The 26,610-nt window shown below is 36.1% G+C and overlaps 1 protein-coding gene across 2 annotated transcripts; it reads left to right on the forward strand.

Moving 5' to 3' along the window:
- The first annotated feature begins 9,049 nt into the window (after positions 1-9,049).
- Positions 9,050-24,564, forward strand: LOC108666203 (CDP-diacylglycerol--inositol 3-phosphatidyltransferase). Of its 2 annotated transcripts, XM_018153031.2 has the most exons (7): positions 9,050-9,527; positions 11,086-11,243; positions 12,762-12,818; positions 13,146-13,242; positions 13,535-13,708; positions 21,135-21,263; positions 22,012-24,564. In XM_018153031.2, exons 1-7 carry the CDS (start codon positions 9,467-9,469, stop codon positions 22,116-22,118), a joined length of 783 nt encoding a protein of 260 aa, XP_018008520.1. In that variant the 5' UTR covers positions 9,050-9,466; the 3' UTR covers positions 22,119-24,564. The 2 variants fall into 2 exon arrangements, with proteins under 2 accessions (XP_018008520.1, XP_047736771.1); XM_047880815.1 differs by lacking the exon at positions 13,535-13,708.
- The last annotated feature ends 2,046 nt before the right edge of the window (positions 24,565-26,610 follow it).

The following is a 26,610-nucleotide window of genomic DNA, read 5'->3' on the forward strand; positions in this document are numbered from 1 at the left end:
AAAAAAAAAATATATATATATATATATATATATATATATTTATATTTTTATTTTATTTATATTTAATTTAATATTTTTAAACAGAGATTTAGCTTTTAGCTCTTACCCGCTTGAAATTGTAAATAGATAGGTTTTACAGCTTAGGTTTTTTGTTGCAATCATGACTGTACTAATTACTGATTTATCTGTGTTCTAGAATTTTCGAACTGACGATGGAGCTGGACTCCGAAACGTTTTCTTTAAAGATACTATGAATTTTTGTGGTGTTTTCTTTGCTTTTAAGTTCTTAGTGAATTTGCGATTAAAGCAAACAAGTGACATTATTACTTAGAATAGGTTAGGTTATGTAGGATTTAGTTGAGATAGGATAGGATATTTTAGGGTAGGTTAGCTTAGGTTAGGTAACGTTAGTTAAAGTTGGTTAGGGGACGTTAAGTGAAGTTAGGTTGGGTCAAGTCAGGTAAGGTTGTGTTATGTTACGTGAGGTTATGTAGGATTATGTTGTGTTGTGTTTTGATATGTAATGTTGTTACATATTATGTTATGATATGTTATTAAATGTTGCAAAATAATAAGTTATGTAAGGTATTGTAGTGTGAGTTGGGCGAATCATTAGGAGAGAGTAGTACTAATTTGTTTTGAGAATACACGGCGGGTGTTTGTTAGATGTTTTATTTTTTTTTTATTTCTAGTGTTTTTTTTCATGGAAGTAGGTATAGATAGGAGTGACGAGTGTTGAGAGATACGTGCGCGGGCATGTATTTAGTATATATTTGTGTATTGTTTAAAGTAAATTTGATTGTTGTATGTTTGTTAATAGTATTTAATGTATTGTATGTATGGTTCTATGTATGTAGTGGTTTAATGTTGTAGCTTAGGAATGATTGGGGCTATGTTCGGTTATCTGGATTCGCAGTGTGCAAGGAATTCATCCTAAAACACTGAACCGATATGAACCAAACTTCGTATGTGAATACCTAACCTTCCAGCGGTGATGTTTAGCTCGTGACAGTTTTTTCGATTTCGCCTTCGTTCGCGAGTTATACGGATATACGAAGAAACGACCGGCAATTCTTAGGCCGATTCGTAAACCTGCATTGAACATGAGCCGTATACGTAAAGCCGTATAACTTGCAAAAGAAGGCAAAATCGAAAAAAGTCGTGAGTTGAACATCATCGTTGGGAGGTTAGGTTTATATGTTCAAAGTTTCGTTTGAATCTGTACAGTAGTTTAGAAGAAATTTCTTGCTCACCTCGAATTTCGACACGTATCGCCATATAATTCACAAATGAAGGTGGAATTCCAAAAAATTTCACGAGCTAAACATCACCGTTACGTCCTAATAAATACGTGTACCAAGTTTCATCGAGTTACGTTCATTGCTTTTGGAGATATTTGTTGCTCAATGAATTTGAAGATTTGCCGCGAGACCGGCCGCAAGTCCGGCCGTAAATTTGTCCGAGACGTTTTATTATGAAGCTAGAAATTATCTCGTCTCCTATTTTTGATAACGAATATTAAGATGTAACTTGGGTTCATTCATAGAGACGTTTTCGATGCTTCAAAAATGAATCGTTCGAACGAAACTAATTTAATGTGATTCGATATCTACTTCAAGTCGTCTACAAAATAGGTTCTCGAAATGACATATTAATATCGAGTAAATTACACTGTTTCAGCATCTCAAGCTTGTTTTTTGTTAGCATATGTCCTCTCTTCCAAGCGTCTAGGGTTGACGTGCTTATTTATTCACGAGGTGCTTTGGTTGAAATCATATAAATGCACTTAGCTCACTTGTACTAAACGAAAATCTAGCTGCATTCGATAAATTGAGATTTTAGATCGGACAGATTTGACAGTATCGTTTGCGAGAATTAATCTTCTTCGGGTGGTTGTAAATTATCCGGTAGTTAAATATTTATCTATCAACGTTTAAATAAATAAGAAAAATTATAAACAAATCTCTCGAAAAACTATTATCAAAATTAGACAAAACTAAAACGCTTATGATATTTTCCGGATAAGCAAGTATCATGCACAAAAAGCTGCGAGGAAAGCCATGAGCCTTCCAGACAGTTTTGGCGACTCAGGGCGGAAAGAGAGTCAGCTGCGTTAATACGGTAAACACCTTACGATTGTGCTCTGTACCCGTGAGACGGTGAGAGTGGCGTTCATGCAGATGCAGTAAACATTAATTGATTTTGCTCTGAAATGAACGTAACAAAGTTTATTTGTGACTATCGTGATTCGTGAATACTCATAGTTCCATAATTTTTTTTTTCATTCTTAATCACACTTCTCTGTATACCGTGAGTATACTGGCTGAGCTATGTATGAGACTTTAAGTTTAAGGGACCCCCGGGGAGGTATACCCTAAAATTTTCAGATTTGGCATTTTTGGGTTTTAATCTCATCTTAAAGCTGAAATTCTGCTCTTTCCAATGGTACCACTGCCATCTCTGCACGTAAATATTTACGTTCATGACGTTCTCTTTAAAGGGAAGCGGGTGGGCGAGTTCTTTAAAATCCAGTTCCACCTTGGTGCAGTCTGTCTGCTCTCATTTGTCTTGATTTCCAATCCAGTACTGAGGTCGCCACACCTTGTCTTTTTGCTGCTCATTTGGATGAGAAATATCGGAATTACAGGGCAATTTACTGTGATGGCTCGAAACTTGTTGATGGTACATCTACTTCATGTGGTCTCTACATTCCATCTGTGAAACAAGCTGTTGCTTCGAGGTTGAATCCCCATCACATTCACAGCATGTTGTCTTCTGAACTGATTGCAATACTACAGGCCTTGAGGCTCATTGAAGCTGACTCCTTCCCTCAATGGGTCATCTGTTCTGACTCTCAAGTAGCTTTACAGCTTTTGATATCACCTACTAGCACTTGCTGTAATCTTGTCTATGACATACGCAAGCAGCTCCTACAATTGAATGAATCAAAGTCAGTGCGTCTGCAATGGGTCAAGGCCCACAGTGGCATTGTAGGTAATGAACGTGCTGATGCTGTTGCCAAACTGGGACATCACTTACATCACTCTGCCTGGTTTCCTCTACCTTGTACAGACGCCTTAGCTGTGCTTTGGTCTTGCTTCCTTAGTTTTTGGGAATTGGATTGGATTTCTACAGTGGCTACTGATGGAAGGGGCCATCATCTTGCTTCCATTCGATCAGGGTTGTCTCCAGTCCCATGGGTAGCATGTCATTCTCGCCGTATTACAGTGGTCTTAAATCGCCTTCATCTAGGACATGTTGGAATTCGATCTTACCTCCATCGATTTGGGATGACTGACACTCCCATGTGCCTGCATTGTGGGCTAGAAGAAACAATTGAACACTTCCACCTGACATGTGCTCTATACAACTGTGAGAGACGGGTGATGGTATCAAGCATGAATGCCCTGGGAGTTCCTCAAATGTCTCTGCACGTGCTTCTTAGTGGAGGCAATTTCCCTAGAAGAGTTCAGCACTCCATTTTGCAAGCAACTGCTACTTATCTTACCCAAACTGGCTGCCTAGCTACCTAATAGCTACTGAAGAGCACTGGATCTATCACCGATTTGCCTCGCATCACTACACATCATGAGAGACTGCTGACAACTTGGAGAGTAAGCATCAGCAGAGAGAAGAGTGCAACTGAAAGTGAGAAGATGAAGTCTTTAATTTAATAATCATTGCTGAGTCCAGGTGTTACAAGTGGTCTGCGCTGGACTTCTTCATAACCTACAACCTGTCATCATCATCATCAAGAGCTTCTCCAAGTATGTTTAATGAGATGGTCTTGCAAAAATTTGGTCAATACGTGGACTTTCTTCATAAATTGAAAAACCTGAAGCACCCATTCAAAATCGAAGTTTCAGGTAAAATCGAAGTCCAAAGTCCAAGCTCCTAGGTAATTGACTCTGACTCCCTACTTGGAGATGGGTGAAATGGTGTACACATTCACATTCATTTTTTCGGTCATGACGGAAGACGCAGGTTCCAAGCTTTGCAAGCATGTCAGCCATAATCATGTGCCCTCTTTTAAACTCCTTTGGCCAGGCAACTGACCAGAGGGCAGTTGCCTGGCCGGGGGCCCCATGACCATGTCACAGTGCCCCCTGTCAATCTATTGCTCCCGTGAGGGGGCGGGCGCTGGGCAGAGTTGGGAAAATAGATATTGATGTGATTGCATATAAATATTTAATCCATATATAATAGTGATTAGGTCGTGCATTTTGGAATGAATTGTGGCAAAAACTTTCATTGGGTAATGGCATCGGGTCATCGGCCATCGGGAGCTCATCAGGAGCTGAGCTACATTTTGCAAAAGGATGCAAGATATTAATTTTACAACAGATTAGCCTGAGTAGGGTTTCAAGGTGCCAGGGCTATATATGCCAGTTATCACTCTCTCTTAAATCACCTGTGAGAATTGTGCTAAAGCGAGGTACATTGGTGACATCAGATCGCATATGGATATATTTTCGTGATCGATTATTGTGATGAACTTTACTAACTGGAATGCAAATTTAAACTCACTAGATATTCTTAACCAGATTTTTGTCTCTTGTAGTGATAGTGAGACATTTTAACATTATCATAGGTTAGATTAGGCTAGGTGTTGTCGGGTTAGAGGAGGTCAGGGTAAGTAAGGGTTGGTTAGGAAAGGTTAGGATGGGTTATGTTACGTTAAATTAGGTTAAGTTTGGCTAATTTATATTAGAAAAGGTTAAGTTGGGATGAACTAGGTCAGATTTGTATAGACTATTATATGTTAGATTATTTTGAGTTTATTTACGTTAGATTATGTTAGACTAGGTCAAATTATGTTAGATCATGTTCTGATAGGTTAGTTAAGGTTAGATTAGGTTAGGTAAAGTTAGGTCAAGTTAGATCAGGTTAGGTAAGGGTAGGTTAGATTAAGTTAGGTTAGGTTAGATCAGGTTAGGTAAGGGTAGGTTAGGTAAAGTTAGGTTAGATCAGGTTAGGTTAGGGAAAGTTCATTTAGGTTAGATCAATTCAGGTAAAGTTAGGTTATGTTTAGTAATGTTATAATAGGTTAGGTTATGTTAGGTTAGAATCAGTTAGAATAGGTTAGGTTATGTAGGATTTAGTTAAGATTGCTTAGATTGGATAGGATATTTTAGGGTAGGTTAGCTTAGGTTAGGTTACGTTAGTTGAAGTTGGTTAGGGGACGTTAGGTAAAGTTAGGTTGGGTCAAGTCTGGTAAGTTTGGGTTATGTTACGTGAGGTTATGTGATATTATGTTGTGTTGTATTATGATGTGTAATGTTGTTACATATTATGTTATGATATGTTATTAAATGTTGCAATATGAAAAATTATGTAAGGTATTGTGTGAGTTGGGCAAATCATTAGGAGAAAGTAATACTAATGTGTTTTGAGAATACATGGCGTGTGTTTGTTAGATGTTTAATTTTTTTATTTCTGGTGTTTTTTCATGGAAGTGTAGCTATGAGTGACGAGTGGTGAGAGAGATGTGCACGGGCACATCTCTCATTTAGTATATATTTGTGTATTGTTTAAAGTAAATTTGATTGTTGTGTGTTTGTTAATAGTATTGGATATTTTGTATATGTGTATGTTTTAGTATAGTTGGATGTTGCAGATAATAATTGTAAATGATAGGGGGTGTGTTCGGTTATCTGGTTACGCAATCGGTGGGTGAGACCGTGAGGTAACTGCATTAACTGCAGATAAAGCTCCCAAACTTGGAGATGATAATTGAGTGAAAACTTTTTGTGTTATATTGTGAGCCTTCTAAAGTTTTAATAATGAAGAAATCACAAGGTTCACAGAATCTAAAGGTTTGAATGCTAAATTTTTGAGTATGGTACTCTATTCTAATCAGTCAACTGAGTCAAGTGTCATCATGTCATGTTGTGCATTGCCTTTTCTTTGAGAAGTTTCTTTGATTGCTGATGACTTTATCCTCAATTTGAAAGCTGATGTAAAGAATAAGTGTAATAAATGTCTTTTATATTTAATCTGGAACCATAATGTTATGAGTAAATAGTATTTCTTTCTGTAGATCCATCTTGCTTATCTGTGAGTGATGTGCACAATTAACAATTTTGGGACCTTCACTGTGTTGCGCTGTTTCCTGATGTAACGTTCATGCCGATTGCCAAGGCTGATTTCTGACAGTCTACAAACCTGTTTCTAGTTGCCTAGAACATTTTTTTAAGGCAGAATGCTTTTTTTAAGTGAACCACTAATTTTAAAATTCCACCCTGCCCTCTAGGGCCTCAACTCTCAAGTTCATTTATGAGTCCTATTAGTAGACCTGTAAAGTATCATGTATACCACATACCATACCACATGCCACTCAGCATGGGAGGTTGTCTGGTTGTCTGCTCCTCTAATTTAAGAGTGATGTTCCCAAAACCCCAAATTACCAAGGTAATTTAAAATGAATATCAAATTGCACCATGCTTTGAAGTTGGAACCATGCATGTAGTCTGTAGATGTAGAAGATGTACAACTATACGAGTGAATTGCCAAGAAGGATTGCTTGCTGTCCAGCTATTAAATGATAATGAAGAAGATATTGCTTATCTTTTGCAGCTGCCTTAGCTTGGCCCTTGGTCAGTTATGTGCACTTGACCTAATCAGCCTTAAACCAGGGAAGATATATGGTAATGATATTGTTATGGAGTTATCACTCCTGTTGATATTGGGGCTGAGTGTCTGCTGATGTTGTCGCCTAATGAATAGTCCATTTCAGGGATTTTGAAATATGAATCAAATTACAATACTTACCTCAACTCAGCCTTCCTTCTTGCAGCTTGTGAACCAAAAGCTTTTGCTCCACCTGTTACATTCCTTTTCTCTTCCAGCCTAGTGGGTTGCTTGACAGATTTGTTTTCCATTCCTTTACACAATGAATCTCCTTCCAAAATTTGCTTTTTGATAAACCATGCAATTCAAATTATTTTGGTGTTACTCATACTGCCACTTTAAGGCTGGTAGTCAGAATGCAGTGAAGTCTGAGAGCAAAGTTTTTGCAACCATCCTGTGAAATTCGTGATCTGCCCAAAGCGCGGCCAATCGCTACCCTTGAGCTTGTACTCTTTGTAATATGATATCCTAGCCAGTCCCTTTCTTGCAACAACTGATGGCTGAGGAATGGCCAACGGTTGGCTATAACTAATTGAACTAGGCTGACCACTGGCCACGTATTAGTCCTCGCCCCTCATTGAGTTTGCCTTCACCATGCCGCCCATTGTGAACTTGACAGTTCAGTAATTTATAACATCTCTTTCCCCCTCATACCTTCCACAACGCCTACATTTGAGCAGTTGGTATTTGGGATTTTCCCTCCGCGTATCAGTATGCTTGATCATAACTATTTTTTGGTAGATAATATCTGCAACAACTAGACTGACCAAGAAATGCTGAATATACCATTCAAAGAATAAAAATTTCAACCCATTTTTACAACACTTTTCTTTAACTTCACTTCTTGTTGTTTGTTTGTTTGTCTGCTACAAATCTTATAATCGATATTTAACTCACTTCTACCTGTCCAATCGATCTGAAATTTTGCACACTTGCATAAAGTTGGAGACAATGCATGAATCATATGACAAAATGAATAATTAATAAAAATTTCTATTATTAAAAAAATTAGAAAATGTAACTTTTTAATATTTAAAAATAAAATCTGAAATTCATTTTACATGTGCAACATCAGAGACACTGGCCTCTTTAGAAGTGTTGTAATTAAAAAGTAATTTTTAAACGTATATTATTATCTTGAAAAAAGTGTAAAAGTCGCAGACTTGATGAACAATAATATTAAAAGTTTCTTGACATGTCCTTTTATTTCATGTTCCTGGTCACCATTTATAAATAAATAGGTGGATTGGCATGGAAAAATCCATATCACCATCTCATTTATGAGTAGAGTAAAGTCCAGCCTAATTTGTGAAGAAACACATTGGGAAAAGCCAAACCTGTTTGAAGCCTTGCGGTTCTCAATCAGAGCCTTAATAAATAGAATTACTCCAAACTCATCTGCTGCTAATTTGGAAACAATTGAGAGGGCTCCTAATATATCCATGCCATGCCCCAGTCCCAATATGGTTCTCTCTAATGATGAAAACTCGACTCAACAAAATGCCCTAAGCCAATTACTACTGAGGAGCCTGCACGTTATTAACTCCCACAAAACAAGAGGCATGAATACTGCAGGATCTAGCCACACTAAGATGCCTACAAATATGCTCAAGTGCAAAGAGTATTAGCCCCCACAACACAAGAGGTGCGCTCGTTATAGATATGAGCCGCATCAGAGCGCTGCCACCTGCCAGCAGCTGGGACTAACCAAGAACACTGCCTGTGCTGTATTTAGTCTGTCAATGGTATCTTGTGCTTACACCAGCTATAAGCAATTGCCCTCTGAGTTAGTTAGGCTTGTGAGATTTGTCCACAACTAGGTAAGGCAGAGTCTTAGTAGCACAGATCAGGCTCTCTAAATTTGACTTGAAAACTTTGGACTCCATGTTGCCACTACTAAGCACATGCAAAATAAAACAAACAAAAAAAATTAAAAAAAAACACATTTTCTTAACGGACAAAAGAGAAAAACATTTACTCTTACATAACATTCCAGTTATGTAAAATGTTATATAATGTTATGTAAGAGTAAATGTTTTTCTTTTTTGTCCATTAAGAAAAGGTGATTTTTAAAATTTTTTGTATTTGTTTTATTTTACTAATTTTAGTTTTGTAAAAACCAGAATAACCTGGTTTTTGAAAATATTCTTATATTTATTTATTTTCTACTTTTAAGTTAGCAATTTTAGCAATTCAAATCAATTTCCAGGGTTGGCAAGTGTGGATGTTTGAGAAAAAACTCAACTCCAAACCGTGAATTTGTGTTTTTTTCTTTTTATATTAAAAAATTTTTTTTTAATTACTGTTTCTGATGATCAAATCTTGAATTGTTAGGCAGCATAAACATGCATGCCAAATTTCAACTTACTAGGATGTTTTGAAGTGCTCTAAATTAAGGTTTGAATTTTTGATGACAGACACACGAAATGAAGTCAAGAAAAATGTGGTAATAATAAACAGTGATTTTTGAGGGATGCCTCAATCATAATATTCTCGTAACAGGACATTGATTAGTGCAACAAAATGGACTAGCATTGTAATTCATGTTTCACAATTTTATGACTGGCTTCAGTGGCTTGCCTCATTCAATTTTTGATGCTAACTTTTCTATAGTTAAGTTCTCAATCTCTTGTTCATCATTCTCTACTCTATTTTTAACGTGGATATTTTAAAGGAGTTGAAAGTTAATTTCTATACATATAGTCTGGTTGCCCCCTAGTCAACTGGACATGAGCAAAAAATGTGGCTTGATGTGGAAGCTATTTCAATATCATAGCTGAAATGCTCAAGAAAACATATATTGATGAAAATGAAGATGTGTAGTATTTATATATAGATGAGTATGGACTTAGTTAAACCCGACTTGAGCATTCTTCTGTACCTGCCTAATTTGATAGGTGAGTGTTAAGTTAAATAAACAGTACTATCAACTTTTGTATAAATATTGCAGTAAATGCCATATCTCGCCTTAATTTTGTTCGCATCAAACTAAAATTGTATACTTTTATTCATTATATTTATATTTGTTTTCTTTAATTGATATAATTTAGGAAGGAAATTACATTTCAATTCTTATATCTCTTGTTATTGCTGAAAAACATTCTTAAGCAAAAGCATTGATGTATAGCATTCAAATTCTAAAAATATTTGTGAACTTTTTGTTTTATTATCTAATTTTAGAATTCTAATCTCTATTAAAAAAGTCACTAGATTGCTTTAATCGCAGATTCACTAGAAATTTAAAAGCAAAGAAAACACCCCAAAAATTTAGCATATCTCTTTTGAAAACGTTTTGGAGACCAGCTCCATCGTCAGTTCGATAAATCTAGAACACAGATAAATGCAGAAATTTAGTTTGGAGTTAATAAAAAAACACAGAAGTTAAAAAACATAAATTTACAGACAAAGGGCAGAATAATAAAGTAAGTACCTATCTATTCACAATTTCTAATGGATAAGAACTATAGGCAGCATTATAAAGTAAGTACCTATCTATTCACAATTTCTAATGGATAAGAACTATAGGCAGCATTTAAACTAGGCTTCTCTTTACAAATATACAATGATTCCAAAATATGCAGAGCAGAAGCACCAGAACTATAAGCTAAAACCTTAAAGTCTGTGTCGGACACTGGAATGCTGCACTGTTTGGCATGAGTGCGCACAGCCGAATGAGGAGGGCGCGATAGTAACTGCCCAGTCATATAACTCCTCCCTCTATGCTCAGCGACCCTTGTGTAAAAGTTGCGTGCCAGTCACAAGGGTCACTGAGCATAGAGGGAGGAGTTATAGGACTGGGCTGTTACTATTGCGCCCTCCTCATTCGGCTGTGTGCACTCACGCCGAACAGTGCAGCGTTCCAGTGTCCGACACAGACTTCAAGGTTTTAGCTTATAGTTCTGGTGCTTCCAATCTGCGTATTTTGGAATCATTGTATATTTTTAAAGAGAAGCCTAGTTTAAATGCTGCCTATGGTTCTTATCCATTAGAAATTGTGAATAGATAGGTACCTACTTTATTATTCTGCCCTTTGTCTGTAAATTTAGGTTTTTTAACGTCTGTGTTTTTTTATTAACTCCAAACTAAATTTCTGCATTTATCTGTGTTCTAGATTTATCAAACTGACGATGGAGCTGGTCTCCAAAATATTTTCAAAAGAGATATGCTAAATTTTTGTGGTGTTTTCTTCGCTTTTAAATTTCTAGCTAATCTCTATTGTTATACTCTGATCTATACTTCAGAATTTAAGATTAGATTAAATAAATTTCAATGAATAATCCACTTCAATTTCCTTCGTAATTCTTTCTTATTAATTTAAATAAGGTTTTTATTATGATGAATTTTGCCTAATCATGCCAAATTAGTTTGTATTCAAATGATTAGCCAAGTTTTTCCAATAATCAGCCACGCAATGGGAACCATATTCTCCTAAGTGTTGAAAGGATTTTTTGCCAGGATATGTTCGTCTTGTGTGTGTGGTTGCTGCATTCTGGCTGCTGACATTGGGGCATAATGGATGCTTTGTCATCTTTTATGCTGTGTCTATCATACTAGATGGAATTGATGGCTGGGTCGCTCGTAAACTGCAACAATGTTCACAATTTGGGGCCTGGGTAAGTCAATAGACAATTTAAAAGTGGTTTGTCATTATAATATGATTTAATAATTTAAATCATTACCTATGATTTTTTTATTCAAAATTGATTTCTTTAAGGGGACCAGCTACCCTAAATTTTCAATTTTGGCGTTTTCTGGTTTATGTGCTCATCTTAAAGCTTACTTTCTGATGCATCAAACGGTACCAGAATCATCTATCTACATCGAAAAATGATTTCGTGACAGCTCTCCAAAGGGGGGCGGTTTTGAGGGCCCTTCAGTAAAGTCTATGGGATTAATTTGACGGCTGGACACACTAAAAAGGAACGTCTGGCGTAAAGCTGCCAATTATGGCATTATCCGGTGCTTATACTCATCTTAAAGCTTACTTTCTGAGGCGTCAAACGGTACTAGAATCATCTTCCTACATGCATTTTTACGTACACAATACGCGTACACGGAGGGACTATAAATACAGCCTGCTGTTGCCAAGCAGTCAGCCACTCATGACAGCGAGGTGAGAGGTGTGCAGCCAGTTGCTCTATGCCTTCCTGACTTGGTTTGAGGCTTAGTTATGGTATCTAGGCTACGTTACGACTATTTTACGTCTATTTACTTGCCGCACAGGCATTTTTTTTGGGCGTGGTAAAAACCTCCTATTGCTCTCACGGCAAACCTATCTCCTCCTACAGTTTTCAAGCTACAGCAATGAGACATATACCATTCGATTTGTAAAGACCATACCTATCGACTCTGTGATCATTTTTTTGAATTTGTGTATGGTTTGTCTTATATATGGGGGAGAAGGGGGGGGGAGGGGGGGAAAAATGAAAAAAAAGAGAAAAATGGGAAAACGCACATAAAAAAAAACTATGGGGAAAATGAGAAAAATGATCACCAAATCGATAGGTATGGTCTTTACGAATCGAATGATACGTGTCGATGTTGTAGGATGATATTTGTAGGAGATAGATTTTCTGGGGGGGGGGGGGCAGGGGGGAAAAATGAAAAGAAGAGAAAAATGAGAAAATGCACATAAAAAAAACTATGGGGAAAATGAGAAAAATGATCACCAAATCGATAGGTATGGTCTTAACGAATCAAATGATACGTGTCAATGTTGTAGGATGATATTTGTAGGAGATAGATTTTCTAAAGTACCCCCTTTTTTAGCCGTTTACTATGAATTTCACGTTTTCTATCAATTTTTTCAAAAAATTTAAATGAGCAAAATGTTATTGTTTTTACATTTTACGTATGTATGTGAAATTTCATGATGATCGGATAATAACTAGAAGTTTTTCCGGAAGGTAGCCGGTCCCCTTAAGAAACCTAGAAGCTTCTATATTTGTGTTGAGTTGAAAGTATGAAATGGGTGTTTTCAACATGACTATTGCGAGCAGTGAATATTTTAAATTTTGATATTGATTGAAAGATAGCCATAAGATGTGGATCATATCATTTATATTACTTCTTGTGCAAAATATTATATATAGCTGCATGCATAAATTTTGAATTGTAAGACCTGTTTGCAGCTGGATGTTGTGATTGACAATACAAGCCGAGCACTCCTGTGGGCCCACATACACCCAGTGAGTTTGAATGCAGTTCACTTTTCATAGTTTTATTGCCTGCTCCATATTTTGTAATTTGAGCCAAACACCAATGAATAACTTTGATTACCTTGTTTTAAGTCACAAAATTCAATCTTTGTGTTTCATAACGTGAAATTCTAAAAAATTGTACTTCCAACAGTTTGACATATTAAATACAATTATATACCTATATTATGGAATTAGAATGATCTGTCCTGCTTATATACATGCATATATATCTTTACCTTGGCTTAAGCTACATAGTTTATTGTTCTTTTTGAACATGAAAATAATGACATAGAGTAAACTTTGTTTGCCTGCCAGATGGGCACCTTAGTGTCAGCACTAGAGTGGACTGTGTTTGTGTGTAATCATCAGCTGGGGGAAAATTGGCGCACTCACCTGTCATCTGATGTCTATGGTGTGTTCTTCTAATTCCAATACCTATGTATGTATACTTATATTCATAGGTTAGATCTGCTGTACATGCTCTTTATCTGGGACTGTCTCAAATAAACATAGGTTGTTGCACTTTACCAGTAATGATGAATTAATAGAATTTCCATTTTATTTTACGGCAGTGTTTCATCCCTCAAAACTGCATTTGTATGTATTTAGTCTCTGAATTTTATTTATGATATTTAGAAGCATCAACTATCCTTTTTATCTTAGTTCTAACATTAAAATTATATGGCTTTGTCTCGATTCCTCAGGTAGTCTCTCATCAATCAGCCTTGGTGAGTCAACATTTTCAGTACACTCTAACCTCATTGGCACAAAAAGAAGTGGCAAGAAAAGCCCTGTTGGGTCAACTGCTAATTCTGTGCTTAGGAAGCAAGCTGACATCTGCCAACCTCCTCAATTGGTTCAATGGATTTTGAAAAATGGTTAGTTTTTTCTAGATGATACATTGTTTTTGCCTTGAAGTTATTCTATACAAAATGCTTTTTTTGAATAGAAATGAGCATTAAAAAAATGTTATGAATTTCATCCATTGCTTCAGCTGCCATCTCAGTGTGTTTTACAAGTGTGTTTTGCTATATTCTATCAGTCTGCATTGTGAGAGATTTTCTTATAAACTAATAAATATAAATGCCCTCTTTTAAAAATGATGACATTAAAAGAAAACCAGCAAGCCATTAAATCCAAAAGCCTTCTTTTTGTATGCTAGTTCAAAGTGTAAAACAAATGATGGTATTTCTGATTTGAAAGAATACTAACAAAAGATATCCTCTGATGAGGGCCAGGCTAACATTCTTAATGAGTTCTTTAGCAGTGTGTTCACAGATAAGGATTGAACAGCATTCCAGCTATTGAGAAGTGCCCAGTAGGCTCAAAGTCAACATGTTTTGAAGTAACAGAGAAGAGGTTCTCAAGGGCCTGGTTGCTCTGAATCCCAACAAGCCATGTGGACCATACAGCTTCCACCTTAGATTGCTCTAAGAATTAGCAACCATCCTGGCTGGCCCTTTCAAAGTGTCTTTTTGGAAAATCTTGGATGAAGGAAATTAGCTGGTTGATTGGAAATAAGCTCAAGTGAAACCAGTGTTCAAAAATGGTGACTAGAGTAGTTCCGGTAACTATCACCCTATCAATCTTATAAGTGTTGTTTGAAAGGTAATGGAATCTGTTGTAAAGGATAGCATTGTCAATCACTTAATTGTTCACCATCTCCAAGCAGTCTTGTCAGCATGGCTTTATTGCCAGTAGATTCTGCACCTCTAACCTCTTGTCTACATTGACCGTTGCATTGTACCTCAATTTTGCCAAACCATTTGAAAGTGTTATGCGTGAGTGGCTGTTGTGTTGTAGCGGTTCAATCAACTGGGTTTCCACAAAACCTATGTGGATATGAGCCTCCTCACCCCAAGAGACTATCCCACTCAAGATGGTTAGACTGAGTTTGGGACAGTGAAAAATAGGTGAATACAAACACCAATATACTTAAGACTAAGAACCTAAACAATGACAGTAAAGGATCATTCTCATGCAGCAAAGCATATTTTTTTAAAGATAATCTAAGCCACCCTAGGGGAGAAAGCCCTTGTAACGAATTTACGGTACGCAAATTCGAGATTACTATTACAACATTGGGAAGCTGTTACACCACCTGAAAATTTGAAAAACACATCTTAGCCTACCACATACGGATCAATAATAATAGTCAGGTAAGCAGCATAACATGGGCTTGCTAGACATGGGCAAAGGGAAATATCTGGTTAAGCAAAACAGTGAGTATTGGCTTGATTTCTGGAGAATAGAGCGGTATGCCTGCAGGATACTTTACCAGGTCCCAGGATCACTCCTGGAGCACAGCTAGAAGACAAGTTAGTTTGATCACTTCTGGCCAACTTTGCAGTCATACACAGGCACACACATCTGAGTACTCACCAATCTAGTAGCAGGGATACCAAGATGTCACTGACTGCAGAAGATTCCAGAAGGTGCACCGCCCAGAGAACCAGAAACCTTGAGTACTAGGAAACAGCAGGATGCTCACTATGCTTTGCAGTGAACAAGAAAAAAGATACTGGGAATGGCACAGTGTTGCCGGCGCTATGGAATGCTTATGTCGGGTTCTTTAGTCTCTGGCAACAATTTAGGTGAATGAAAGTTTTCTTCTTGCTATGGATGTATTGTTAAAGCACGGGGCAGTGATTACAGATGCAGTTGCGAATGGAATGAAATGTAACCAGACATTGGGAGCATGAGCAAGGTATTTCAGCTGCAAGAGATAAAACATATAATCAATAAAAGTAAAATCAATAAAAGAACCTCACTCACAGCAGTTATCAAAACCAAAAACCCTTAGCATTGACATAACAATCAAGCAGCAAGCGGTAGTTAAACTTAGTTTGAATAAATTGATAATATGAGCACGCATGAGTAATACGAGAGAACACACAAGAGATTAAAGTGAACCAAGGTAAACAGGCACTATTGCAATTGTGGTAATAACTACAACTTATTGGGTGAAACTAGAGATGCAAAAAAAAAAACGTTTTTTTTCCAGAGTGTTTTTTGTAGTAAAAAAAACGTTTTTTATGTGTTTTTTTTTGTTTTTTATTGTTTTTTTTTCTTTCGTGTATTTATTTGGGATCAATATATCTATACCCTTAATATACATTGAAATGATGTGTTTTTAGCCCTCAGGTAAAGTGATTATGGATTTATTTGCATTTATTTATGTTTTTCTAAAAAAAAACAATAAAAAACATGTTTTTTTAGGCTGATGTTTTTTATTAAAAAAATTTTTTTTTATTAAAAAAAACATGAGTGTTTTTTTTACGTCGCATCTCTAGGTGAAACACATTCGTAAATTGAAAACAGTTTGGTATTCTCATAATAAAATAGCAAGTATTGAAATTAGAAGATTGAAATAGCAAAGCAATTAAAGTAAAATCATGTTAACAACTCATTATTGTGCCATTAACATTCTTTAGATTAAAAGCAAGCATTGCCAGAAGTGGATAAATGTATGTGCAAAGTATAAACATAAGCATGAATAAAGTAAATCAATTATTAAGCTAAATGGTGTGAGCACAAGCAAACATGATAACACTTATACTACTCCTAGTCAGAACCCCTCCAGGTATAGCTCAATCTAGAACGTCAGGAATGGCAAGGTTCATTGAGGCATGAATAAACAGCTGGCACAACCTGGACAGCCTAGCAACTAATACCACCTAATATTAATGTAACTAAACTATTCTAATCACATGGACATTATCTAGTCTAAGTAAGGCTCTGGACTAGTGAAGTCAGGTTATTTCAGGCACCAAATCAAGTCATGGTCCTAACCAATGCAGTCAACAAGAGGCATAGGCTACTAACACTATGCAATTATCTACCCTAATTAGGAGACCATGAAAAGAGCACAGAAATGGCTAATGAGTTGGCTTGGTAAGATTGGTCAGTTATGTAGTCAATTAGAGTTACATCCAATTTGGTGCAATATATGAGCATGAGCACTGCGCTCTTCAAGGAGTTCAGATTAGTGAAGACATGGTACTCAGGAGAGGAAGGTCAAGAGCTTGCAGTCAGGGACTCCAGGTCTCCACAACAGCATGCCAGCTGGGTCCCAAACCGACTGCTATCAAATTATAAAATACAAAACTTGAGTAAGTTGAGTCTATTGCCTTTTATGGCAAATAAAGAGGACTCATACTTCAGGTGAATAAAGTTAAGATTAAATTTAGCAAGCGGGTATAAAGCATCAGCAAAAGCAGGACACTTACTCAGTACAGTATAGCAAGAGGGAACACAAAGCATAACACAAGACTTAATGCTGTAATGCAAATGTCACAATGTAAACACTCAAAAGCAAACACTCAATAACTGTAATAGCAACCAAAGATTTACCAAGATCACAAGCCAAATTGTGTGCATTTTAGTTTAAAGCATGATAATGGGTAGGACAGGAAATTAATGCATCATATTACCAGTTCACTGCAACTCACCCTTAAGGAGTGTTGAAGTGGCTTAGGAAACAGGAGTATGGGAAAGAACCAGAGTATAGGCAGTTTGGCAAGCAGGATTAGATTAACAATCACTTCACGGTAAATTGAAATTCAGGCAATGGATGCAGACATTGATAGACAATCAGGTGCAGATAGGCATAAGTTCAAGCATGACCATGCTGGTGCATGTTAAAGGTACACTCTTTTTCACTGGCAATACCAGACATGTGTATTGGTAATCCCAATAACAAAGGTATATGTCTGTAACAAACACAGAAGAAACACATACATTATTGGTTACCAAATAAAATTTAAACCACTCCTTCTAAGGGAGAAAACCAGATGATATTAGGAGGCATGGCCTAGAAGTAAGACAATACACTATGATACAATACAGCTAATGTTCTGCGGCCCTCTTCAGCATAAAGTGAAGTCCTTGGGAATAGAGGGAGATGTACTTCAATGGAGTACATCTCCAAATGATTATGATGCTTCCAAGCCTCTGTTGTCAATGTCTGCATGGTGACCTCTTTGAAGTATACAAGTATATTCATGATTAATACAAGGTCCCAGAAAGATTACTAGAATTTGAAACAAGAATTAACACCAGAGGCCATGACTATAAACTAAAAAAACTGCGTTGCAGCTCATCCACACTCAATGTTTTTTCTTGCTTTGAGTCACCGACATGTGGCATCCTAACAGATTACAGTGTTGGCGCTCCAAGTATAAATGTGTTCAAGAACACACTAGATAAAGCTATGAAGAAATATATGTTCAGACTTCAAATGCTTAGCACCCTATCAAACCTGGTGCAAGTCTAGTAGCTATTTCAAACTATTGTCTGTCTTGAAAAGATATGGTCATAGGACTTTTTTTTATATCTCCTGTGAACAAGTCATGAAAAATACATAGATCGGCAACAGGCCACATCAGGCCTATTCTTCAGCACTGACATCATTATGATATTATATAATAAGCTGTTAAAAAATACAATTGTAAAAATGGACATAACCTAAACTAAGGTGTGTAATATTCTGATTTTCTCTTTGAAAATAGAAAATGTTTGAAAATGACAATTAGGTTTTGTAGATCCCAAGTTATTGGACGTTCTCAAGTGATTTTTGTATCAAATGATGAGACCCTCTCATAAAATAAATGTTCTTAACACGTTGACTACAAAGTGGTACATATGCGTAATACAAAATGTATTTCTCCAGGACGTAGTGGTACATAATTCAGGTTGCCTAAAATTGGCCAAATCTGAGAACAAAAAGGGCCAAAAAAGGCCAATAACTCAAAATATACTAGTTTATTTGTAGGTTCCAGTATAAAAATTCCATTCATTTTCTTTTTGCAGTATTTAAAATTTAATTAGGAAGTACCCCTATCATAAATTTTAGCCAGCCAACGCAATTGAGAGAAACTAAATCACGGAATTTGTCCAGAAAAAATGACCGCCTGGCAACCCTGTTGAAAAACGGTACAAAAAAATGAAATAATAGTACAAGATGAAGCAATTGTAGTCGATGTGTTAAGCTAAATAGAAGGTTCAATAAACAGTTTTCAAACATTTTACACAACCTGTGGCACAGCCATAATTTCTTGGATGATCTCCTAATTTTTGCCCTGCAAATAATTTATGCAAGGACTTAATTTTTACACTCAAAATGGTACTTAACAGGGTTGGCGATTTTTTTTATTTTTTTTTTTAAATCAAAAATCAAAATTTTTTTTTATTTTTTCATGATTTATTTGATTTTTTTATTTTTTCAGTTTTTTTGTCTTTTTGAGGTGTTATTTTTTATGTTGCAATTAGCCTACTAACAATAACAGTATATGAACCATAATGGATGGCTAAAAAGGGCTCTTATTGCCTTCAATAATGGCCAACAGGCCAAGGTGATGTTTACCACTTAGGGATTTTTGGGTAAACAATTATTGATAAGTCTATTCATTACGTAGCTTTGTAAAGTTTGTATGGAGCAAGGCAATGAGCTAAATATTGACCATTTAACTGGCTTCAATATACAAAAACACTTCGGGAATGCAGATCTCCTAAACATTGAAGAGTCACATAACAGATAGGTAGCTGATAGTACAGTGCACAGCACTAGGTATCAATAGATCTACTAGTTTTATGTCCTATAAATCTACCAGACTCTACCTTCTATACACACCGACTAGTAGTGACTGAGTGACTGCACTGTTCCCATTTAATTCAGACCAATAAACCAATGCTAAACATAAACTGAACGATAACCAAACAAACCTCATACGACTTGCAACAAGACTTAAGTTATGAGAAAAGCTAACACTGTTTGAAATAAACATGTCCACAATTCAAATATTTTATATCCATTCACTGCATTTAATTATTTTATATATAGTCTTGTAATTGTAATTGTTTCGTTTCTACTTTTAAATTCACATATTTAAAAATTGAATTTAAATATTTTAATTAGAATACGTACTCGTATTAGGGTGGAAAATCTTTCTAATTGCGTAAAAGGTCAATACAATCTCAACCTCTCAATATACAGGGTGCAGCAGAACCGATTGAGCAGCTTTGAGGTAAAATAAGAGTAATGGAGGTACATAAAGAAGAAAGTTTATTTTCCTAGAGGTTAGCATAACATACCATTTAGAATACTTATGTTTTGAAAACAATATCTGGAAGATGGGGGCTGTTAGCTGCAACACACTGTTGGAGTCGTTCTCAGAGGAGGGAGTAACCATAACAGTGAATTCCGATCGCTATGCTGCAATATTGCAAAATTTCTTGCAGCCCAGGATGGAAAACATTGTTGAAAATGAAGCATTGGGAGACGTGTGGTTCCAGCAGGATGGGGCTACAGCTCACCCAGCCCGAATATCACTCAATGTTTTGAACACATGTTTCCCGGATATCTGGTGTCGATGAGGGGTGATTTACAGTGGCCTGTGAGGTCACCTGATTTGAGCATTTGCGATTTCTTTCTTTGGGGACTTCTAAAAGAAAGGGTGTTCAGAAGTCACCCTCACACCCTACCACAGCTAAGGGAACGGATTATTGCAGCAGAGGTTGTGGCCATACCTTGCCATATGTGTGAACGTGCTGTAGAAAACTTCCGAGAACAACTCCAACAGTGTGATGCAGCTAACAAACCCCATCTTCCTGATATTGTTTTTAAAACATAGGTATTTTAAATGGTATGTTATGCTAATCATGAGGAAAATAAACTTTCTTCTTTATGTACCTCCATTACTCTTTTATTTTGCCTCAAAGTCAAAACTGTTCAATCAGTTCTGTCCCACCCTGTATAAGCTAGCTAACACATTTAAATTGTATATTGTAATCAATATATAACAAATAGTCAAATAGTTAGACTACTTATAGCCTTATAAGAATTAGCTAAGCTGCTAGCTACGTACAATGTATTGCACACTTGATGCCTCTGTACCAAAAACATTCCATTTGTTGGAACCTAATACACCCTAAAGGCAGCAAGTTTATATACAAATTTGTCATTTACATTTGTCATTTTACATTTATACTAAACCATGAATAACAATACCTCAATATAAATTAAAGACTGCCACTCAATATTTTTAAATATATGAAAAAAATCAAAAAAAATAAAAAAAAATCATGATTTTTTTATAAAAAAATCAAGTGATTTAATCATTTTGATTTAATCATTGCCAACCCTGGTACTTAATGTAAAGACTCTTATTTTTCACGCTCCAAATACGTTATGTTAGCTTATTTATATATCACGCTGCAAATACATTATGTTAGCTTTTTATTTTTCACCCTGCAAATACATTATGTTAACTCTTTTATTTTTTAACCTTCAATCACTTTATGCAGACTTCAGGTCGCCAGGAGGCGTGTGGGCAGTGGCGGGGCTACACGTCCTCCCTCTATGGCTGGCTGGGCTGAAATACAAGGTGTTCCAGACAAGCCTGTACTTCCTCCCAGACTTAGTGCCTTTTTGGGGTAAGTTCTGGACTGAAAAACTTTTGTCTTATTTTAATTTCTTTAAATCTGTCAAAGAAACCTTAAAAATAATATGCAACGTAATGAGAATTTGTAACCTTATTTAATTGATTAATATATAGGTAATGATTTTTGAATACAGTTGAAATTATGCCATAAGTCAAATTTGAGTGGCCATTATTTTTCTTTCAACAGAATAATAATTCAAAATCTTATAAAGTGTTATATCATGCTAGTGGATACTGCACGCCATAAATACCACAATGGATTATGTGAATTTGTCCTGAGAAGTAAAAAAAAAATCATCAGAAAAGCATGACCAAGGCTATTTTGACATCTCAATAATAGACTGCCCACTTTATTATTGTTATTATTATTATTATTCTATGAAGCATTTTTTTGTGGCTTCTGGTTCAAATGAACTTTGAGGGCACGTCACAAATAAAATTCATAAGGATTGTCTTGAAACTGCTCTATGTGATTGATTTTGAGTCTGCAGCTCAACAATTAAAATAGATCAATTTTCATTGAGTTTGGCAATTCTTGCATGATTAATGTAAATAGACAGAGCTTCAGCGCTGCTAGGCTCATCATGTTATCTCCTTTCATCTTGATTTTGGCATTTTGGTTTGATGGTAAATTACTTAATTTCTATTATCAGCATGGATTGGTTTTATAATTTTAGCTTACTGTGTCAAATATTATATTAAAAATAGTCCAAATTTGCTGATGATTCTCTGAACACTAGGTTTGTGCGTGCTGGTACTGGGACGCCTGCTGTGTGCCTATGCTGAGCTGTGGTGTCTGTGGCATCACATCGTCCTCTTGACCACGCATGCTGTTCACCCACGCTGAGCTGTGGTGTCTGTGGCATCACATCATCCTCTTGAACAAGCATACCACCTCCAAACACCAACACACTCCTCACCTCCAAACCCCAACACACTCCTCACCCCCAAACAAACATGATTCTCATTCATGCCATTCTTATTTGATCTCAAAGCAGTTTACAATGACCTCTCGTATAGCCAGTGTAACTTCCATCATTTCTGTATGTGTTGCATTTTTGTCATTGGCTAAGGTAGAGGAATAGTTAGTTAATTAGTATGTAAAAGATTACTCATCACATACACCATAGCAAATATTAGAGTAGATTAGGTCTTTAGTGGAACAAACCAAAGTATTCTTCACGTGAATGCAATCTCAAGACACTATATTTAAGTAGTTCCAGAGTTTTCTCATATATCTCTTATTATTATTTAAATTAATAGTGTCAGCGCTCAAATATTAATATAAACAAACCCAGTATATTTATGAGCCTAGCCATAAGGTTGTTTATTTTATACCCTGCTTGTAATATGCAAATTTTATTGTTTAACTCAGTTACTTGCATCACTTGTACCTGACTGGACATTGCAACCTGTCGTTAATTAACACACAGTCAATAAGTGTGACTGTGTTCATTATAACGTCAGTAGCGTAGATAGACATTGTATGGGAATTAGTGAACTTCTAAAAGAATTAAGCTTGATTTGTAGCAATTAATTAGTAGTTTCCTCGGCAGCTCATTAGTACGTTCTAGTTGAAGCTTAGTTCTACCTGTTGTCACATGTTTTGCCATTTTCCCTGCTGCCAAGATTATTCAGAGTTCTCTTTATATTCTAATCTAAATCATCCATAGACTTTTACATAGACATATACTTAGGTAGACTTTGACATAGACATATGTAGACTTTTATAAAGACATAGACTTTTGTAAAGACATAAACTTAAATAGACTTTTACATAGACATAGGCTTACATAGGCTTTTATATAGACATAGACTTGCGTAGACTTTTACATAGACATCAACTTGCATAAACTTTTATGTAGACATAGACTTGCATAAACTTTTACATAGACATTGACTTACATAGACATAGTCACATAGATGTAGACTTATGCGGCCTTAAAATAGACTTGCATAAACTTTTACATAGGTATAGACTTACGTAGACTTTTACATATACATAAACTTACATTGACATAGACTTATGTAGACTCTTACATAGACTTAGACTTACATAGAATTTCGCATTGATATAGACTTACATAGACTTTTACATAGACATATACTTACATAGACTTTTACATAGACATAGACTTACATAGACTTTTACCACATTCAACTCCTGCAAGTGAGCACATTTTCAACAAATTTGTTGCCGTGTTGTGCTCAGGCTTTCTCTACTTGCAATGAACATCTTTTACTCAGAGATATAATCCATGGTGTTAACTTTTGAATATTCTCTCTATTACTAAGTTTTTTTTCTTAATCTCTAGACAGAGATCTTTATTTTATACGGAAAGGTATTCATTAAGATAATTATTCTATTCAATTGGAATAACTTCCTATGCGTGATGCAACCTGTAGACAAATGACGATGCAGATTCTATTAATTTAAAGCCTCTCGTATGTGTGCAATGCCTCTTATTTAATGTGAAATAGCCTCAAGTACATTGTTATTTACTATGTTGCAGGGACTGCTGTGATTCTGGTAACACTGTTCTATGTATCAGTAATTTCTCTCGTGTTTATCTTAGATATTTATGGGACGATTGATTATTTCTTAAATTAAATTCTCTATTAATGTTGAACTCACCGCAGGTTGATCACAAGCAACAAGATTACCAGTCTCCCATATTAAACTCACTACTAATCTGTACTATTAGTGCTTTATTACCGCACCAGTCATGAAGACATCACATCCTGCAACGGTCGTAAAAGGAGACAGTTCGGTGAGACTCAACTTTACCTCTCAGCTAAGGCCCGCAGTCGGTTACTTTTCAGCTGACAAATGACGTTGAAACAATGTTTGATTAACAAGGGTTCAACGAAGCAACGTTCAATTCAACGTCCAATTTCCGGTGGGTTAGAGTGGTCTGAGCTGGGGTGCTGGCACGCGTCATTGAACCCTCCTGTTAGAGAATTTGTCATTTAAGGATTTGTTGTAAATCCATAAAAGCGCAAATATAGTATGGAGTTTGTCGTGTATTAGTGTTCGGGAACGGGAAGGCATGTATAAGCTGGATTGCTGTACGGAAGAAATTTGTTTAGGCAATTGGGCATTGTAAAATTGCAAGGTAATTAATAGGTCATTGATACTGAAGCCGATGTACGGACAATCTCGTGTTTACTTTCTGCTATTCATCAAAAAATAGCAAAGTATCGTGTTGCATTTTCGGTGATGTTTCTGTACGTTATCCCGGTGAAAGTCTAGTAGCTATTTCAAACTACCGTCAGTCATGTAAAGATCCGGTCAAATGACACGATTATAGATCTTCTGGGAACAAGTCACGAAAAGTTCAAGAATCGGCGACAGGCCACATCAGGCCTACTCTTCAGCGCCGACATCATTATGTTATGTTATCTTATAATCCCATGTTACATTTGCGTTCTGCGCTGTCATTATTTCTCGTACTCTTATTATGCGCCGTCATTATTGCATTTTGTTTCGCGCGGCCAAGGCAAGGCTTATTTCATTAGGACCTATTTTCCGTATAACTTGCAAATCATATTTGTATTTTGCGCAGTCATTGCTAATAATCTTTTTGTTGCTGTCATAACCAATGAATTTGAATTTCTCCTCAAGTTCTGGAATGAGTTGATTTAGCTTCGTATTTGTTGCTCAGTTTCTGCTATCCACGAGACCGAAACGAGCTCACTTAACAATCACCTAAAATTATTGTTAATGAATTCAAACTTACGATTATATGTGATATCTCATGAAGTTCGCTGTAAGTGACAGCAAAACACTTCTACTGTCTGGCTGTAAAGACGTCCATCTTAGAAATTATCACGAAGCTTATAAATTTAAATTGTATCATTATCATTATTATCCTTGTCTTTTATTTTCTGACAACATGACTTTTTCACATTAAGGCCATGTTATGACGATTCTAATATCAAATGTTCAATTGACACTCACTTTGGAGGGCTGAGTTATTTTGAACTCAACATTCTACGGTAGTTGAAGAAAGGCATCTTGGAGTCTAATTACGGGTCGGCAATGTAAACAACTCAATTCTGCCCACGTTTGAAATCGTACCCGCTATCCCAAAGTATGCCCCGGTTCATTTAATGTAGAACTTTTTCTCGACTTATCGGGGCAACCATACAACCAAGAAGAAAGAAATTTCATTCATGGGATTAGTCATTCTTTTTCTAAACTCTCATTTGTAAATAATACCTAAATGAGCAGGGCCTTTGTTACATCGCTATACAGTATCGCTGCATCGCGAATATTGCAAAAGTGCGTATTTTGGAAAGAATCGCGACCGTTAACTGTCTGACGTGAACAGGCAGCGTGCGGGACGTTAGTCGTAGGTGTCAACAAAAAGACTTGGAATTTATATTTCCATTCATTAAATGTAATTGAAGCAAGATTTTTTCAAAGGAGTTGTTAAGGAAATACTTACCATAATTAGTTCTACTATTAACTTCTCCACAGGAACTTGGTCATTTATATACGTCGGGCATTCCAAAGTGCCAGAAGTGGAAAAACGCAAGCACCCCAAGTCAAAATGTAAGCAATCGGATGATGTGCACTTAAAATACCAAAATTGTGATAAAAGAGGCAATTGGAAATCACTGGCACAGAAGAACTGGTTGGAACGAATGTTATGAGCTTAATTAATGCAGCGAACTAAAGCTGCGTCTCTGCGTAATAATCTTTCTTCAAAAAGCCGAGTTAGGACATTTTCCAACACTAGTATGTATCTATTAGTCAGAGTTTGTTTGAAGCCTGGCGCTGTAAATTCTAATGTTAATGGTTAATGGCAGTAACGGTTAATGACCATAGATTTTATTGATTGTTGCAGAATTTCAGGGTCGGACAATTCTTCAGATGACGTTAGTTGATCAAAATGCGGGTGTCTTCTACGGTCATGAACCACCCATGTTTAATAAATTAATGATTTATGTATTTTTCAAATAGAAGTATTTCAAGTAAGACTACTTCATTGGATTTTATAAAGTTTATTTCGTCCCCTAACTGAGTCCTAATTAAAAAAAGCTGTTGTAGTTGCACCGTAATTTAAAAGTTGCATTCCTTCTCTAATTAGCAATTACTTCGCCGACACACAATTGCAGTTACATAGTTCCCTGCTGATACGCGAAACAGCTCACTCGGTGGTAAAAGTTCATACGTAGTTTGCTAAATGATCTACCTAATTTTAATAGATTTAAATTCCTAAAATATTATTGATCCGACACCAAGAATAGATATCAATTGAAGTGTTTCTCGACAGACAAGGCTCTGGAATATGTTTTTTTACGTAGGTTCTTAGAAAAGAAGGGCGTTTTCC

This window comes from Hyalella azteca, unplaced genomic scaffold, assembly GCF_000764305.2.
Source record: "Hyalella azteca isolate HAZT.00-mixed unplaced genomic scaffold, Hazt_2.0.2 contig6398, whole genome shotgun sequence".
NCBI classification, from domain to species: Eukaryota; Metazoa; Arthropoda; class Malacostraca; order Amphipoda; family Hyalellidae; genus Hyalella; species Hyalella azteca.

What these genes read in the sequence shown, in the direction of transcription:
- LOC108666203 (XM_018153031.2), top strand. Translation starts at nt 9,467, where the DNA reads ATGAGTATGGACTTAGTTAAACCCGACTTGAGCATTCTTCTGTACCTG. An exon ending in TGTGGGCCCACATACACCCA is followed by an intron (nt 12,819 to 13,145) that starts GTGAGTTTGAAT and finishes TTTGCCTGCCAG; the next exon opens with ATGGGCACCTTAGTGTCAGC. An exon ending in CCTGTCATCTGATGTCTATG is followed by an intron (nt 13,243 to 13,534) that starts GTGTGTTCTTCT and finishes TCGATTCCTCAG; the next exon opens with GTAGTCTCTCATCAATCAGC.